At 38.5% G+C, this 16,575-nt stretch overlaps 1 protein-coding gene across 1 annotated transcript in view; it reads left to right on the top strand.

Moving 5' to 3' along the window:
• Positions 1 to 16,275, top strand: part of ciz1 (CDKN1A interacting zinc finger protein 1) — a 38,301-nt gene extending 22,026 nt beyond the window's left edge. Inside the window, exons 10-16 of the mRNA XM_033048597.1 lie at positions 867 to 991; positions 1,353 to 1,440; positions 3,079 to 3,192; positions 6,426 to 6,590; positions 7,897 to 7,948; positions 10,853 to 10,974; positions 12,589 to 16,275. Coding sequence (XP_032904488.1) covers positions 867 to 991; positions 1,353 to 1,440; positions 3,079 to 3,192; positions 6,426 to 6,590; positions 7,897 to 7,948; positions 10,853 to 10,974; positions 12,589 to 13,575 — 1,653 coding nt within the window. The 3' untranslated portion in view covers positions 13,576 to 16,275. The remainder of the gene's footprint in view (positions 1 to 866; positions 992 to 1,352; positions 1,441 to 3,078; positions 3,193 to 6,425; positions 6,591 to 7,896; positions 7,949 to 10,852; positions 10,975 to 12,588) is intronic.
• Positions 16,276 to 16,575: the final 300 nt, after the last annotated feature.

The raw sequence follows: 16,575 nt of genomic DNA, 5'->3' as shown, positions 1-16,575 counted from the left end.
TTGTTGCAAGGTTATGCAGGTTGAAGACAACCCTCTTTTCAACTCTCAAAGTATTTTATCTAAAATAATGTCATAGTGATACAATGTGGAAACAGGCCCTTTGGTCCAACTCTCCCACACCGGCCAAGGATGTCCCAGCTACACTAGTCCCACTTTCCTGCGCTTGGTCCATATCCCTGTAAACCTGCCCTATCCATGTACCTGTCTAATTGTTTCTCTAGCAGCTTGTCCACACACCCACCACCCTTTGTGTGAAAAAGCTACCCCTCGGATTCCTATTAAATCTTTTCCCCATCACCTTGAACCTATGTCCTCTGGTCATCGATTCCCCTACTCTGGGCAAAAGACTCTGTGCATCTACCCGATCTGTTCCTCTCATGATTTTGTATACCTCTGTAAGATCTCCCCTCATCCGCCTGCGCTCCATGGAATAGAGACCCAGCCTACTCAACCTCTCCATATAGCTCACACCCTCTAGTCCTGACAACATCCTCAACATTTTTCTGAACCCTTTGAAGCTTGATAATATGTTTCACATAACCTGGTGCCCAGAACTTGTCTGAGAAATGTCTTAGAAATTGTATAATGCAACAAGTGAAGGAGAAATGCATAATTCATCAAAGACTCCACGTGTCTTATGGAATGCCCTGTCAGCGAAGACTTCTCGACTTATTGTCAAGGTAAGCATTTGAGAAAGGCGCTTAACAGGTTCTTGCAATATACGTTGGATGACGGATGCAGAAATGCGCTCAAAGCAAATGTAAATCTTGTCTGAAGAAAACTTATGATTCTGTCCAGTATTGCTTGGATTTTGCATATTTGGTTAAAAAATTGTTAATGTCTCAATTTACTTTTTTCTTTCAAAGAACTTTCAGAAGCACATGATAGGGACACGCCATCATCAGAGACTCTTGGAGATTCAGCAGATGAGTAATGCTTGTATGTCCACATTAATTCCAGCGACAAGCTCGGTGGGAAAAAGCAGAGAAAGGTGGGTGCAATTGCTGGAGATTGATAACTTGGAGTGCTTTGAAATACTTGACATTAAAATCGCTACAGAAAGAAATCTCTATAAGTGTTGAATTATGTATAATCTTCAGCACAAACATATTACTCAGGTTAATTGTTCAAATGCCGGTTTTATATTCCGAAGACTCTTTCTACCTCACTTTTGAATCTTGCAAGTATAATTTTAATTTTCTATCCTGTATTTGTTTAGCATTCCCTAAATATTCCAGTTGTGTCCAAACACTCCCCACTCCCACTAGAGCAATTTTTGAAAGGTGAGATCAGGTAAAATCTGCGGACTGGATACCCCAGCCAGTTCTAAGTAACTCTTTCTTGCTTTACAGTGACAAAAAACGACCCAGATGGTGCAGTACCTGCCAGGGTCATTTCAGAGGGAATATAATTGAACACCGCAGGACACAGACACACAAGGTAGACAGAAAATCTTTCCACAGATATTGCTTGTGTTGTACTATCATTTGATGAGTGTCTTTAAGTGAAAAGTTAGTTTTCCTTTTGAATATTGAGAGCTCCTCTGAAGCTTTGGACTAGCATTTCAGGTGTTAACGAATCCTGTGCATTTAAAGCATTTCCTGTCTTGCTTTTGTTGAAATATGCTTAAATATTTTTACTACAACAAAATATCCTCAAAACATTTGGGTTGCATCATCATGAGTCAAGTCAAGAATGTTCTATTATCGTTTGTCCCAAAACAGAACAATGAAATTCTTACTTGCAGCAGCACAACAGATATGTAAACATAGTTTTATGTAAATACCATGACAAATAATAATGGCAGGAGTGAAATGAGAGTGTGGCCAGGGTGGTCTGAGTCTCTGATGCTACCTGCCTTTTTGAGGATACGACGCTTGTAGATCCCTGTAGCTGGAGGGCAGGTCAGTACCCGTAATGGACTGGCAGTTTAGAGATACACTGCAGAAACAGGCCCTTTGGCCCACTGAGTCCGTGTCAACCAGCAATTCCTGTACGCAACACTATCCTACACACACTAGGGACAATTTACAATTTTACCAAGCCAATTAGCCCACAAACCTATCCGTTTCTGGAGTGTGGGAGGAAACCGGAGCTCCCCGGGATAACTCACACAAGTCACGGGGATGTTCAATAAGTTTTCCTTATCAAAGGTGAACAAATCTAGAAGATGCAATTTAGGGTAAGGGGTAAGAGATTTGGAGGAAATCTGAGGAGAAGCTTTCTGCGAAAGAGTGATGAGTGCTTGGGTTGTACTGCCAGATAGAATGCTGAAAATGGTCGCTGACAGTATTTAAGAAATGTCCACACAAGCACTTCAATCGCCTAGGCATTTAAGGCTATGGGCCAAATGCTGAAAGATGGGATTAATAGGGATGGCTTCCCACTGGTTGGTACGGGCATGATGGTCTGAATGGCCTGTTTCCATGCTGTAATACGCTATCCTGTTAGAATTGCGAAGGGTGGTGTGGGACTACTTTGATCCCGATTGCCTGTAAATTATCATTGTAGAAAAATAATAAAATGATTTGTTAAAAAGCCTCCTACTTTGAAAATTATGATACTGCTGTTGGATTTGATGCTCATACTTGTGTGTAGTACTGGAAAAAACAAAGCACAAAGTACTGAAGTAAATCAGCAGATTAGGTAGCATCTCTGGGGAACATGTATAGGCGATGATTCAAGTCGAGACCCTTCAGACTGATTGTAGTGGTACTGGAATCTGTTTAAGTCAGAAGGTCACTCAGGGAAGGGAAGTCACAACTGAAGGACTTTTATTTTCATCATGTCATAATGCCCAGCTGTACAAAACAATTTGACGGCCCATACGTTGTTTTGAAATTTGCTCTGACACTATTTGTGTATATTCTTTCCGGGTTGTTGGTGCAGTGGTGCATGCATTATCTTTAATTTCGAGATGGATGTAGCCCCAGCCAAAACGACGTGAATAGTATAATAATCAAGAAACGGCCACTCCATTTCTTTTGTGCTTCATTTAAATTAAAAAAAATTGAAACCACTAGGCAAATCCTGTCCCATGCAGCAGCGACGTCATTTATGTTCTCTGTTTCTCACTAGCTTTCTAAGTACTCTCTGCGGCCTTTCTGCACTGTTTGCAGCAGACATTTCAAAACCCCCCGCAAGTTTGTGGAGCACATGAAGTCGCCAGAACACAAGCAGAAAGTGCAAGAGGTACAGTAACCTTTTTTCTAAGCTTTTCACTTGTTTCCACAGTGGGATTTGTGGGACATTTTTAGGTCGATTTACTTTCATGCATTTGGAATAGCTATTCCTGTGCCCTAGAGCAGTGCAGATGAATTACAGCGTTCAATGGCAACATTTATACGGAACCTTCAATGAATTGAAACTGAAATGGGGCTTCATAATTGTGTTATTGAATACATTTTTACCAATGAGACACAAGATGATGTTAGAACAGCTGAACAAGTGACATCTAAGAGATGAGTTTTATAAATTATCGTAAAAAAATAATAGTGTTATAGTATATTATGGATGTTTCAGAGCTTGGATGAGTGGAAAAACAGATTGGCAGAGACTGGGTGTAAAATCAGGCATGTGCAAGAAGCTGGCATTAAGGAAGCAGGGAGTTCTTGAATGGATGTAGGAGTAATTGAGATTGCAGATAATTAGGAGGACCAACATCATGAAGTGACTTGAATACTTGAGCAATGAGGATTTTCAATTTGAGGTTTTGCTGTCTTAGGACGAGTGTAAAGGCAATGACCAAGGTGCTTTGTGATGATTGCACTGTTATCCATGACTTGCCTAGAGACCATTGAGATACTTATCTGAAAAATGTCTTCATTTGGACATGTTCTTTAGGATCCCACTTTTGCACTTGGACTTGGTTTTGTCAGCTTTAGAAAGTTGTGTGTTCAACTCCATACCCAGAGTAGGCTAATATTTATGTGCAATGCATTCTTTTAATAGACCTACGTTCTTATTTGCATGGTCAAATGGATGTTAAAGCTGAAAAGTATTGCATTCAGCTGACTCTGAGCCCAAATGGCAGATTTCAATCATAATCAAGTGCTGTTTGTATGGAATTTGCACTTTTTCACTGTGACTGCGTAGATTTCTTCCAAGTTCTTTGGTATCCTCCCAGACCCCACACTGTAATTTGCCTCTAGTGTGGAGATGTGTAGTATCTGGGGGTGTTGAAGAGAATGTTTAGAACATTTGTTTAAATGGGATTAATGTAGCATTACTGAAATATGAGTAATTCTGCAGTTTGATGGCAGGGTTGATGGACCTGTTTCTTTTCTGTATTGCTCAATGACTCTTATTATAATCTTTTTAAACAATGCTCCTTTCTCCTGCTAAAAAGATAGAAATTATGCACATTTCTTTCTGACCCCAAGATCAACAGGGGTGTTTTGGCTGAGTAGGTCTAACTATTTGGAAAGATTGCACCAATCCATGTCCTGCTTTAGAGGCAGCCAGATGAACTTAATTTACTTAAGAACTTTTTTGGTTATAAACTCAGCTCATTTTCTGAAAACTTACAAACAAAGTATACTAAATACAGTTTGGTATTACTTATTTTTATTGACTGTCCAGAAATGGCTCTTCCAGATAGCTGTTTGGGATGCAAATATCTAAACGTGTAAATAAAAATGTTTGTTCTTAGACACAAAAAGCTGGAGTAACTCAGCGGGACAGGCAGCATCTCTGGAGAGAAGGAATGGATGACGTTTCATGTCGAGACCCTTCTTCAGACTCGACCCGAAACGTCACCCATTCCTTCTCTCCAGAGATGCTGCCTGTCACGCTGAGTTACTCCAGCTTTTTGTATCTATCTTCGGTTGAAACCAGTTACTTCTTACACAAAATGTTTGCTTTGTTTAGTTTAGTTTAGAGATACAGTGTGGAAACAGGCCATTCGGCTCACCGGTTCCGCACTGACCAGTGATCCCCACACACTAACACTATCCGACACACACTAGGGGCAATTTATATTTATACCAAGCCAATTAGCCTACAAACCTGTACGTCTTTGGAGTGTGGGAGGAAGCCGAAGATTTCTCAGAAAACACACGCAGGTCAAGGGCACAAACTCCGTACAGACAAGCACCTGTAGTGAGGATGGAACCCAGGTCTCTGGCGCTGTAAGGCAATAGCTCTTGTATGGAATATGCCACCATGCTAATTGTAATGTATATAATCTGTGAACAAAAGGTAGAATTAATTATCTGTATCTTTAATAGAATTTGTGCCGGAATAGGTCATACTTGTTACTCTCAACGATATCCAAGATGTAAGCTCCCTTGCATTAATTTTAAACAATTTTTTGGCGGGATGTCACATTAGAACGTTAGAGGTAGGAATAGCCCATCCCGCCCCAATTGTCTACTGTGCTATTCTGTAAGATCATGTCTGATTTTGTTTTTGCTTTAACTCCAGTATCTGCGTTAACCCAACTACGTTGATTTCCTTATTATCTATGTCTAGCATTCTCTGCCTTGAATACTTGGGGACTACCTCCATCTACTTTGGAGAAGAATTTTAACGGGTTTATATTGCTATTCCATGAGTGGAGAGATTTTTCATCTGAGTGCTGAATGCCCAACCCTTCGTACTGGTCCTTTCAGATCTTTTTAAGAAGTATGAAGGACTTGATGAAGGATCACTTTCAGAGCCATCTTAAATCGGTATTCCCACATTGCACCGCAATTTGACACAAATGAATCTTTTATGAGACCTGTTCACAGGATGGTTAAACAACATTGCTGGGTGTCAGGAGTCGCCTCGGCCAAACCAAGCAATGGTAGACATCCCTTCTTAGACATTAACAAATAATTTATTCATTATAATTTAATAATTTATGCAATGACAGATTAATGCTCGCCTTGATTGATGTTGCAAGATTTTGATCACAAATTTAATTGACTGTCTTTAAAATCTTTTGCAACAGTTACATTTATATTCATGTCCCTATATCATTGGTACATTAAAAATAACAAAACAAGTATCTTATAGGAGAGCATCTCCACCAGTGAATTTTCGTAACTCATTCTGGTATCTCCGGACACATCCAAGGGTTTGTCCCTTGCTCCCTCTTCTTCTTCTTCTTCCTCCTGTCCCAAGGCAGAAGCATCGAAATATTTCTGTCTTTAAAACATTTCAAAATTTTGCATTTGTGTTGATGAACCTCTTCTCTTGACTTTTCCATACATAGGTAGTGTCAACTGCTAATGCAAAGTCCAAATATGGACAATTCATTTAAAAACTGGAACTATCTAAGCCACATAATTGAGAGTTGGAAGGGACAGGAAGGGTGGGTGGGTTGATACTTGGGGAAGGTTTTCAGGAAATTTACACATTTGAGATTTAGGCGGGTATACCACTTCTTTATGTTCAACACCCTGTATAATTGTACATTGTTAAATTGCATTTGTTGCCAGGTTAAACTGCAGCGCAGCTCCCTGGATAAAGATCAGGCTGGACAAGATGATCCAGAGGACATGATTACTGTTGATGCAGTTGGTTGCTTTGATGAAGATGATGAAGAAGGAATGACCGAGGGTGACGACTGCGATTCTGATAGTTTAAGTGATAGTGATTCTCAGGTTTGTCAATATGCTGTCAGAACGGCTTGCAATTCCTCATTCCGTCATGTTTAAATAATAATTGTTATTCAATACAGTATGGATGATGAAGCTATATCTTTAACTGTTCTATTACTGTTTTTTATGTAGTTAATCTTTACAACTCTAATGAAATCATTTGTCATGGAAGATACATTTTTGTTTTAATGTGTTACTACAGGTACTCATTTGTACAGTATTGCTAATATATTAAAGGATTTTCCCCACATTATCAAAGTTAGATACCAACTGTATAAAATGAGGCAAGGGCAGATGACCAAACATCGTATGAAGGAGATTTTAAAGAGTATCTTAAATGAGGGTAGAAACTAAAGTTTAGAGAGGGGTTTTTATAAATTGGGAGCCAGAGAATGGACAGAATAGCAATCATTGCCAGTGTGAAGAAAATAGGGTATGTGCACGAGCTTAAAGTCCCAGGCAGACAGAGCCAGAGTATATTGCATAAATGGGAAGGGTGGAAGAGATGGAAGGATTTTTAAATTAAGATGTTGAGAGATGAGTAGCAGTTAGTCTAGATTAGCAAATTATTTGGTAGGAATTGTCAATTCATTTTTTTTTTCAGGAAGCAAAGGAATTGCAGTAATAAAATGCAGCTCTAAAATAATGAAGATTACCAGCTAAAATTGCTAAATACTCAATCAGGATAATTGAAACAAATTTCACAAACTCTGAACAGATTGGAGGTTAAGAATCACAAAGATTGGCAGTCGTGTGACATGGTACTGCTGAAAGGATAGCTTATTTGGAGATTGATACCTATTGAGAAAGGGGATTGCTACTTATTTTTTTAAATTCCCTCATAAGAGGGAGAAGAAACACATAAAGGCCCTTTAGTTAGGAAATTAACAGTTAACTTGGTAGAGGTAATCTTAAACAAACTCAGCATGGATTGTAAGTTTTGGCCCAACTCGCCCATGCTGACCCAGTTGCCTACCTGAACTAGTCCCATTTGGCCCATATCCCTCTAAACCTTTAGATGGACACAATAAGCTGGGGTAACTCAGCAGGTCAGACAGCATCTCTAGAGAAAAGGAATAGGTGACGTTTTGGATCGAGACACTCCTCAACCTAAAACATCACCTATTCCTTTTCTCCAGAGATGCTATCTGACCTGACCTGTCTGACCCCCCCTCCCCTCCCTCACCTCAAAATTATGCCCTCTGGCTTTGCTTGACATCTATGAAATAACATGGTATTTACAATTTCTTGAATAAATGTGTATTTTAGAATGGGGGAGAAAAAAACCCCATCTGCTTTGTATATTTAGACCTTGATGCCAGAATACCGGAAGGAGCCATATGATACAGAGACTGTATACGGTGAGTACTGAAAAAGTAAAAAAGTAATGTTGATCAGTGCTTTTCTTCATTAAACCCTAATAAATTCACCCAAGTAAGGCAAACTTAATAATGTAGACTGGGAAAATCACACAAATGTTAGTTTTTAATTTAATGAAATGTTCCACATTTTCTACACTGGATTTTTTGTAATATATCCAATGTAAGAAATCAAGGAATCTTACATTATCATAATCAGATAAGCACCAAGTAAAGAGAAGTTCAGGATTGGTGACAGAAGCGTTCAGCTGGAAGTATAGATTTTGAACACGATCCCAAAGAGAATGATATACAGTTGACTACAATTCCATAATTGAAAACTTGGATGGCTGGGGCCATGGCTGATGATGGTAGATGGAAAGAAATAAGGATCAGAGAATTATCGGATTCAAAGAAGTTGCAAAAATACAAGGGAAATGCCATGGCTAGATATGTATGAGGTTCACGTTAAGGAGTCAAAAAGAAAACCCCATGTGACAAATGGTTGGTTTGGTCTGAGATATTGCCAAGGGGAGTAAATAACCAGTGAGGACAATCATGTTAGGATGATGGTGCCAGGTTTGAAAGGAAGATCAGAAAGGAAGCTCAGTCTGCATTGCTAGCTGATGATGTCATCTGCTTTCTGATCTTCCTTGGCGTGTGAGCAGTTTGGTACAAATAGGATTGTCAAAACTACTGGGTCTATATGGTGCATCTGAAGAGGACTGTGGAACTGGGAAAGTATCTCAAGAAAAATATGGGTTCAGGATCGTGCTAGAGAACAATTATGGGGAAAGTTTAGCTTGGTGGATAGGTAGAAAAAGGAAGGAGCAGAATAATTATTTTGCCCTCAGTTTAAAGAAAGATAATGAACTGTTTGCCAGGCAACACAAATTGATCTAAAGAGGTGCATTGGGAGTTAAAACAAAATAGATTATTTGTGTTTTCAAATTGAGTTGTGATATTATAATTGTTTCTAGAAGGCTGTTATGCACTGTGATTATCATCACTGGTTTTAAATGGTTGCTGTTAGTCTGATTACCCCCATGCTGTATTTTTAACAAGATTTTAATCTATTAAATTATGGACATGATTTGGCATCAATTATGATAACTCAAACTTTCTGCATATAAAGAGTTTGTTCTGATCTCAGATGTACAAATCCATTGCACACATCTGCCCTCAGATTTGTTAATTTAATTTAGCAATTAAAGAATAGTAGAATAATAGATTGTAAAAGGACTGGTGTTATAATGAGCAATAATTTGGGGGGGGGAAGAAGGGAGCAGATAGGTATACTGTCTTGATATAAATAAGAAATGCATTTTGTGTGCATGGATTGATAGGTGGTTTATTATTGTTAGTGTGCAAAATAGGAAAACTCTAATTAAAAGTAAAGTGTGAAGGCTTAGGTGTCTCATCCCCATTTCAACACATTGAAACCATTTTTAAAAATCCTTTTTCTCCTCGCAACTTTTTTTCGGAGCTTCTTGGTTTAGATTATGATAGCATCCACTGACAGGATAGACATGCCCATCTGCCTTCTCCAATTACTGTATTCATCTAAATTGTTTCAGTAATTGTTTGGACTAATCTGCAAATAGAACCAGAGATATCCTATCCTAAATGCCTTTTATGTCAGTCCGAATACATCTCTTTCTGTGATAAACATTACTATTCCTCTGCCATTTTCCAAACTTCACTATTTTGCATGAAAATGACAAGGGTGATGTCTCCCTGAAAATATTGTCAACTTAGAAATAATCAGTCTTCATTCCTCGGGCCTGTACCCTACCATTGAGCTGGATTGTGATTGAACTTTCGTTTCACTCCATTTTTCATCTTTTATTTTATCCTTCAATACATGATTTTAAAAATCTGTCTGTCCCGAATGTGAACATTTCAATGGAGCTCCACTGTCCACCGTTTCCCTGAGGGAACAAATTCCAGATGTGAAGATGCTAGTGAATTGAAATTCCCTGATAGCATTAATACGATATTTTGTTCAAGATATTTCCACGAGAAGAAATAGTCACTGCAATTACTCACACCTTAATTTAAAAAAAATATCTTGAGTATGTTACCCTTCAACTTTCTAAACTCGAGAATACAGATGAACTTTGTCCATAGCCTCATATTTTAATCATTTCAGGCACAACGTCAAAGCTCCATCTTTGTATTTTGCCTTTACAAGTACTTTATAAATCATTCTTCGAATCCCAAATTTATCCAATTTGTTTTTTATAAAATGCTATTTCAGATTGGAAAGCTGGCCAGAGAAAGTAATCCGACCTATTCCTTTGCTCCATAGATGCTGCCTCACCCACTGAGTTTCTCCAGCATTTTTGTCTACCGTTGTTTTAATTATCGCTTTTGACCCCTCAGACATTGAGTTCATACACCAAACAGCAGAACTTTTAAAAACAATTTTAAATGGGCCATGTTTTTCCAAAGTTCAGTCTTTTCCATTCAATTTAAAAAATATAGATTGCCTTTTAAGTTATTTAGAAACGGTTGATTACAAACAATATATTCCAGTTCTGATTGTTATTCACCTGTTGCTGAGCCCAAGTGCCTAGTTATATCTAGTGCAGATGACTAAATTGGTTCTTGTACTAAAACAATATGTATCCATAAAATAATTGTGACTTTCCATTATATTACCATGAAAGCCTTTCACTATGCACCTCCATTTATCTCTGAATCTGGAAGTCGATTTATTTTTATGGGTCGCCTTACTTCATAATGCTGATTGTGCCAATTTTCTGTTAATTATTATAGTTAAATTTTGTTTTTTAAAGTAAATATTGTGTGCAATTCCGTGTTTACTTTTGATTTGTGTGCTTTTATGATTAGGGCACATTCAATGTAACTTAGTGATCGTCTTGGTTCCCCTCTCCTCCACAGGCCAGGAATATGTGGTCCCTGTGACAGGTTTCCTCTGCAAGCTGTGTCATAAATTCTACCATTCTGAGTCCACTGCCAGATTTACCCACTGCAAGTCACTGATGCATTTTCAGAACTTTCAGGTGAGATGGTTGTTCCATTGTGGCCAATACTTCATTTTCTTTCTCTCCTCGCTATCTTTATCATCTCTCAACCCACCTAATTTCTTTACCTTTCTTTTCCATCTTCTTTTTTAATCCACCTTTCTTCTTACTACCACCCTTTCTCACCCCCATCCCTAATCCCCCCCCCCCCCCCCCCTTCCTTTCTCCAGGGCTTCTCTCTTTCTGTGCTTTCCAATTATGGTGTTTAGCATAGTCTCAGGCTTGCTTTAAAGTCCCTTCACTTCTACCAAATGTACTTCAGTAAGCAACTAGAATTTTCCCAGTTTAAGGAAATGTACCTGAAGTATTTAATCTCCATGGGGTGCTGTTTGATCAAGCATTTAATCATCCATGTTGTGTTGGTGAAAATGTACCATGCAGTTTTAAATTTTGTCCTATTCAGCGTACCTCTCTTTAACTGGTCAAAATGAGAATGAAGTGGTTTATATTTGGAAAATCAATCATTTTAATAGCTCCAAACTAGATGGGAATACCATGTTTGTGAACTTTGTTTCATTGATTTAAATTAAAGAATTTTATAGACATGATTCACCAGAAAAAAAACAGTTGAAAATTTATAATTGAGGTACTGCCACCCAGAGATGCTGTGGAATCAATGTGGGAATGGACACGGGCATTGAGGTACATTGTTTGGCAAACTAGGTTTGCTTTGCATCTATCCTTTTGCTAGATCTGGATGCATTTAATGTTGTTACCGATCCCTCAATACAAAATGCTAATGAAGAGGTATTGATAATGTATCCTCGTGAAGGAAAATTGGAGCAAGTCTGTGACCTGTTAAGCATTCATTTTCTATTGAGCTTTGAAGGTTTAAATTATGGCTACTGTGCTATTTGTTTTACATTTAAAGTAATGTATAATGGCAGTCCAATTGTCATCTTATGTTGTTTCTCATTTATTTGAATCCTCTTCACTAATTTGTAATCTATCGTCATGCAGTTATTGTTTGCTGGACTGCAAGCTGCTTGCTTTACCTACTAATTCTTGGGGTTTCGCATTTCTCTTTTCCATCTTAATATTGCAGCATATGTTTCTTGGCGTGTTAATTGTTCTATAGAAAGTAATGGAGCAAAAAGTTTTGTTGTCACTTTTGTCGTTCAATTTCGAGCGGACTAACTAAATGTAATTATATTGGATTTTTTTTTGCTTGGAATGGATTAGATGCAACAAAGGTACGAAGCTGTACAGCTGCAAATTTTCTTAACAGTTTTTTGAAAAATTCAATGACATTAAGTCGCATAATTGGAAAAACGGTGCATGGTCAAATGTGTGAAGACGACATCTTTTGCTGCTTCTCCTTAAACTCATAAATGCATCACATGCTTATGCGTTGCGGGTGGGGACTGGTACATTCAAATCCCTAATAATATGTGGAGTTGTTCCCTCATTTTGTGCTTGGGCTAGCGTGGTACTAAAGGAGGAAGTCAGCTCAAAATTGGTCATTTCACAACATTCTTAAGCAGGAAAAAACAAAGCATTGGATCTTGAAGAGGAAGTATTAATGCTATTTATTTGCAGTAATCTGTGATTTGAGCCTTTGTCAGTTTTTTCCTGATTTCTTTGTTGATACAGGGTTACAAAGCACAAAGAGCCCAGGATTATTTATCAGTATCTTATCAAGAACCAGCGGTTTCTGTGGTGGACAGCCTTGGTTCAACAGATGATCAAATACCAGCAAGTGGGAACCAAGCAGAGGAAGATCTAAAATCTGCAAACATCGCTGGCAACGATCCTGAAATGGAAGTGGCAAGTTGTGAAGCTGAAACTGCTACACCTGCAGATGATGATATCATTCCCAATGCAGCCAATGGTAACAATATAGACAGTTGTTCCCCTTTGCAGAAGCTCCAGCCTGAGAATCCAGATGGCAGTGATCAAGGTGATACAGTCATTGGCGATATGCCTGATGTGAAGTATGATAGCAACTTAATAGACATCCCGTGTCCAAAGAATGAAATGCCAAGTGGCAAAGCGGAGGGGGAGCAGGAACCCGGCTCTGACAAATGTGAGTCGAGTTGTGAAGCTGAAACTGCTACACCTTCAGATGACGGTACCATTCCAAATGCAGCCGATCGTAACAATATAGACAATTGTTCCCCTTTGCAGAACCTCCAGGCTGAGAATCTGGGTGGTGGTGATCAAGGTGATACAGTCATTGGCAATATGCCGGATGTCAAGTTTGATTGCAACTTAACAGACAGCCTGTGTACAAAGAACGAAATGCCAAGTGGCAAAGTGGAGGAGAAGCAGGAACCCGGCTCTGACAAATGTGAGTCGAGCTCTATTGTGGGCAGTGAGGTGGCAGATGAAGAGCAGGATGGGAATGAGGAATGTGACCTGGGCTCGTCCAAGGCCGAGGAGCCCAGTGAGACGGAGGATGGTGAAGACGAGCACCTGACTGATAGCTGCCTGGCAGAGAAGGAGGGCGAAAAGACGAATGTCAAAGGCGAAGAAAATGAGCTAGGTGAGGAGGGTGGGCCTGTGGAACGCAAATTTCCCAGAACAAGATCTGGCAGGGCAGTGCGTGGTCGTCGTCCCGCTTTGAGGCGGAAAAAGTAATTTATTTTTGTGGGGGGTTAATTGTACACCACTAAATGTCACCACCTGCAGTGTATAAGATACTTCTGCCACCATTTTAAATTCACAGTGGGTCGGTCACCCATCAATGGTTATATATTTCCCTTTCTCAGTGAGGGAAGAATCATGTGTAAGTCCATTGCTGGTTGTGACTGTAAAATCTCAATGCAGTATCCATTCAGAAATATTTTCCATCCTGTTATGGAATTAGAGATGACCGCAGTGCTCCAAAGATTTTTACCATTGCATCTTAAGAATATTTGTCTTCAGTGTTTTTATTTTAAGGTGTTACAGACTTTATTTACTGTGGTTGGATTATACCATTTGATCAACCATTGCTCTTCATGGCTGATGAGTCAAGCTTGGGTAAACGGAATGAATGATCAGTTGTAGGCTTGAGACCCTTGCTTACTTTTTAAAAAAATGTTTCCTTTCAAATTGGCAAGCGATTGTGAAGTTGATGTTGTTGAGTAGACTGTAATTACTCCAACTAGGATACCTTTGCTTTGTGATCATCATATGCAACTTGTATCACTGAATGCAAAGTACAATATCAAACCAATTCCCAGAACCATGATAAATCTACTTTTAAACAGTATGTGCACCTCACTTGGTACAAAGTAGACAACTTGCTGTGCGATGCAAGATGCTGTGCGTTGCATGTTGTGTGAACTGCATACTTACATACACAGACATACCTCACCTAGGTAGTCATGCAATTTCTAACAATCTACCCTCTTGAAGCTTTGAGGGAAGGGTTATTGGCCAATGATCCAGAAAAGAGAATTCCAGTTACAGTGGTTAATATGGAGCAACTTGATAGATGCTGTTTTTAGCCTCAGCTATCAAGTTCAGGTTCTTTGCACATGCAAATAGATTAAAGTCAAGCATGTATGGGGATAATTTCTGATGTATTCCCAACAAACCTTCCAAATTGCTTTTCAAAGCACTGTTTCATGATGAGCAATTTCATCAAGTCACGTTTAGTTCTCATGTTAGCATACAAGACTCTTCTTGATATTGATGCCAATATAGAATTGATAACATCATTCAACTGAAATAAAATGTTCACTTTTAAACAAAAACACAAGCAATGAGACTAGGTGTGTTGCAGCATCTGTAACGCAAGGAACAGTACAAGGTTATTTATCCCCTCCAGCATGTCTGCTGATCAATGAAAATATGGATTATCTGTTAACTAATACCATGTTCTATAACTCCTTCGAAGAAAAGAGTCTTACATTTTTGGATTCAAAGTTGGTAGTTGATCTAGCAGTAGGGCTTCAAATCTTTATCATCCCTTGAGTGTTGAAGTTTTTACATGATCACTGATAATAGTTTTTTGAAATATTCCCTACTTTTCAAGCCTAACCAATGGGGAAAAAGTTTCCCTCTTCTGTTACTCCCCCTCCCACACCATGGCACCTCTGTGTAATTCACCAGTATCTTGAAACGGTAGTCAAATCCGTGCTTAACCTAGGTTTCCCTGGAAATTCAATCTTATTTTGTGTGATCTCCAATCATTCAATTTGCAACTTCCTCCATATGTTTCTCTTCAACCATTGTGGTCATAGAATTGCCATTGTGTTACTTTATTTTCTGAACCCTGCCAAGTTTTTTTCTCCTACTTTAAAGCTATTTTCAACAGTTATTCTAAGACAGACAAATTGAACAGGTGAAATGGAAAGTGTGTTTGACTGTCATTGATGCTGTTTTCAACCTACAATTCAAGTACTAATCTGCTGCATCATCTTCATGATAGATCGCATAGCCATATATGAGCATATTTTTGACATTCATATCATATATTGGTTATTTCAGAATTAATGATCACATTGCTTGCTCCACACGCATTGTGCTGTCCCCACTTACAAGGGAAAAAATCTGACTTTCTGTAAGGCCAAAATCCAGGATGACTTTAATAATGTCTGAAAAAAATTTAATAAATCTGTGGGTTTATTTTTCTTCCAATTTGATGGACCAAGCTAAAAATTTAAACCCAGCTATTTATGATGGGAATTTATTCAAATGAGCCAGAGTTTTCCATTAAATCTTTGTTCCATTTCTTGGGTGATTGAGGTCCTTCGTTCTTGGAGATCCACTTGTGGAATAATATAACGGAAGACAAATTTAAAAAAAAAGTGAAATGGTAAATATACCAAAACTGGGTTTGGTTCCTTCGTCATATCTCAATGAAATTCTGCTGAATTGAGTTTCCCCATTTACTGCTGTCTCAATTAATCTATTTGGGTGAAATACAGCAGTCCAGGAGGTGAAAATCCCCTGTCTCATATGCACCCATGAAGATAATGATCTGTAAAATACAACAGTCATGTGTTTTTTATTCTTTAATTCTCTAAAAATGTGACATTTGATATGTAGCATATTAATTTTGGATGGACAGTCATGTATTTAGGGTAATGGCGCATTAAAAAGGTAACTTTTTTGGAGGTAGATTTCCCTTTAAACGTTGAATTTTTGTTATAAACGTTGCTGTTTGTGAGTACTGTCATTTTTCTTAGTGAAAATGCTGTTTCTGGCGTAGTTTGAAAACCATGTTTAAGTTGGTGGTTGAATAGCTTGCTCTTAGGTTTCAGGAATAAAATTTCAGGAACAAAGTTTCAGCCATACCTGTTTCAAATGATATGATAAACACATGGCAACTTTGATTTTTCTACTTAAGTCCTTGACTTGTCGATTTTTAAATTTGTATTGCATCTGCACCAAAATGCACGTTTTAGTGTACAAGTACACAGTCGCACCAGCAGCATCTCTCCCCCCCCCCCATTTGATTTCAATCACTCTCATCTGGTGTTTCGCCCAATACCTAGCCAGAAGCTTTATGTATAATTGTCTATTAGAATTATATACATTGTTTTGATGTCTGAGCAAATGGTCACTTACACAAAATATAATCACCTCATCCAGATTCAAAGGGAGCTAATTTTTGCATAACTATGGCCAGGATTTCTTTCATAATCT

This window comes from Amblyraja radiata, chromosome 32, assembly GCF_010909765.2.
Source record: "Amblyraja radiata isolate CabotCenter1 chromosome 32, sAmbRad1.1.pri, whole genome shotgun sequence".
In the NCBI taxonomy this organism is placed as follows: domain Eukaryota; kingdom Metazoa; phylum Chordata; class Chondrichthyes; order Rajiformes; family Rajidae; genus Amblyraja; species Amblyraja radiata.
Note: the sequence above shows the minus strand (reverse complement) of the source record. Positions and strands in the feature narration are given on the sequence as shown.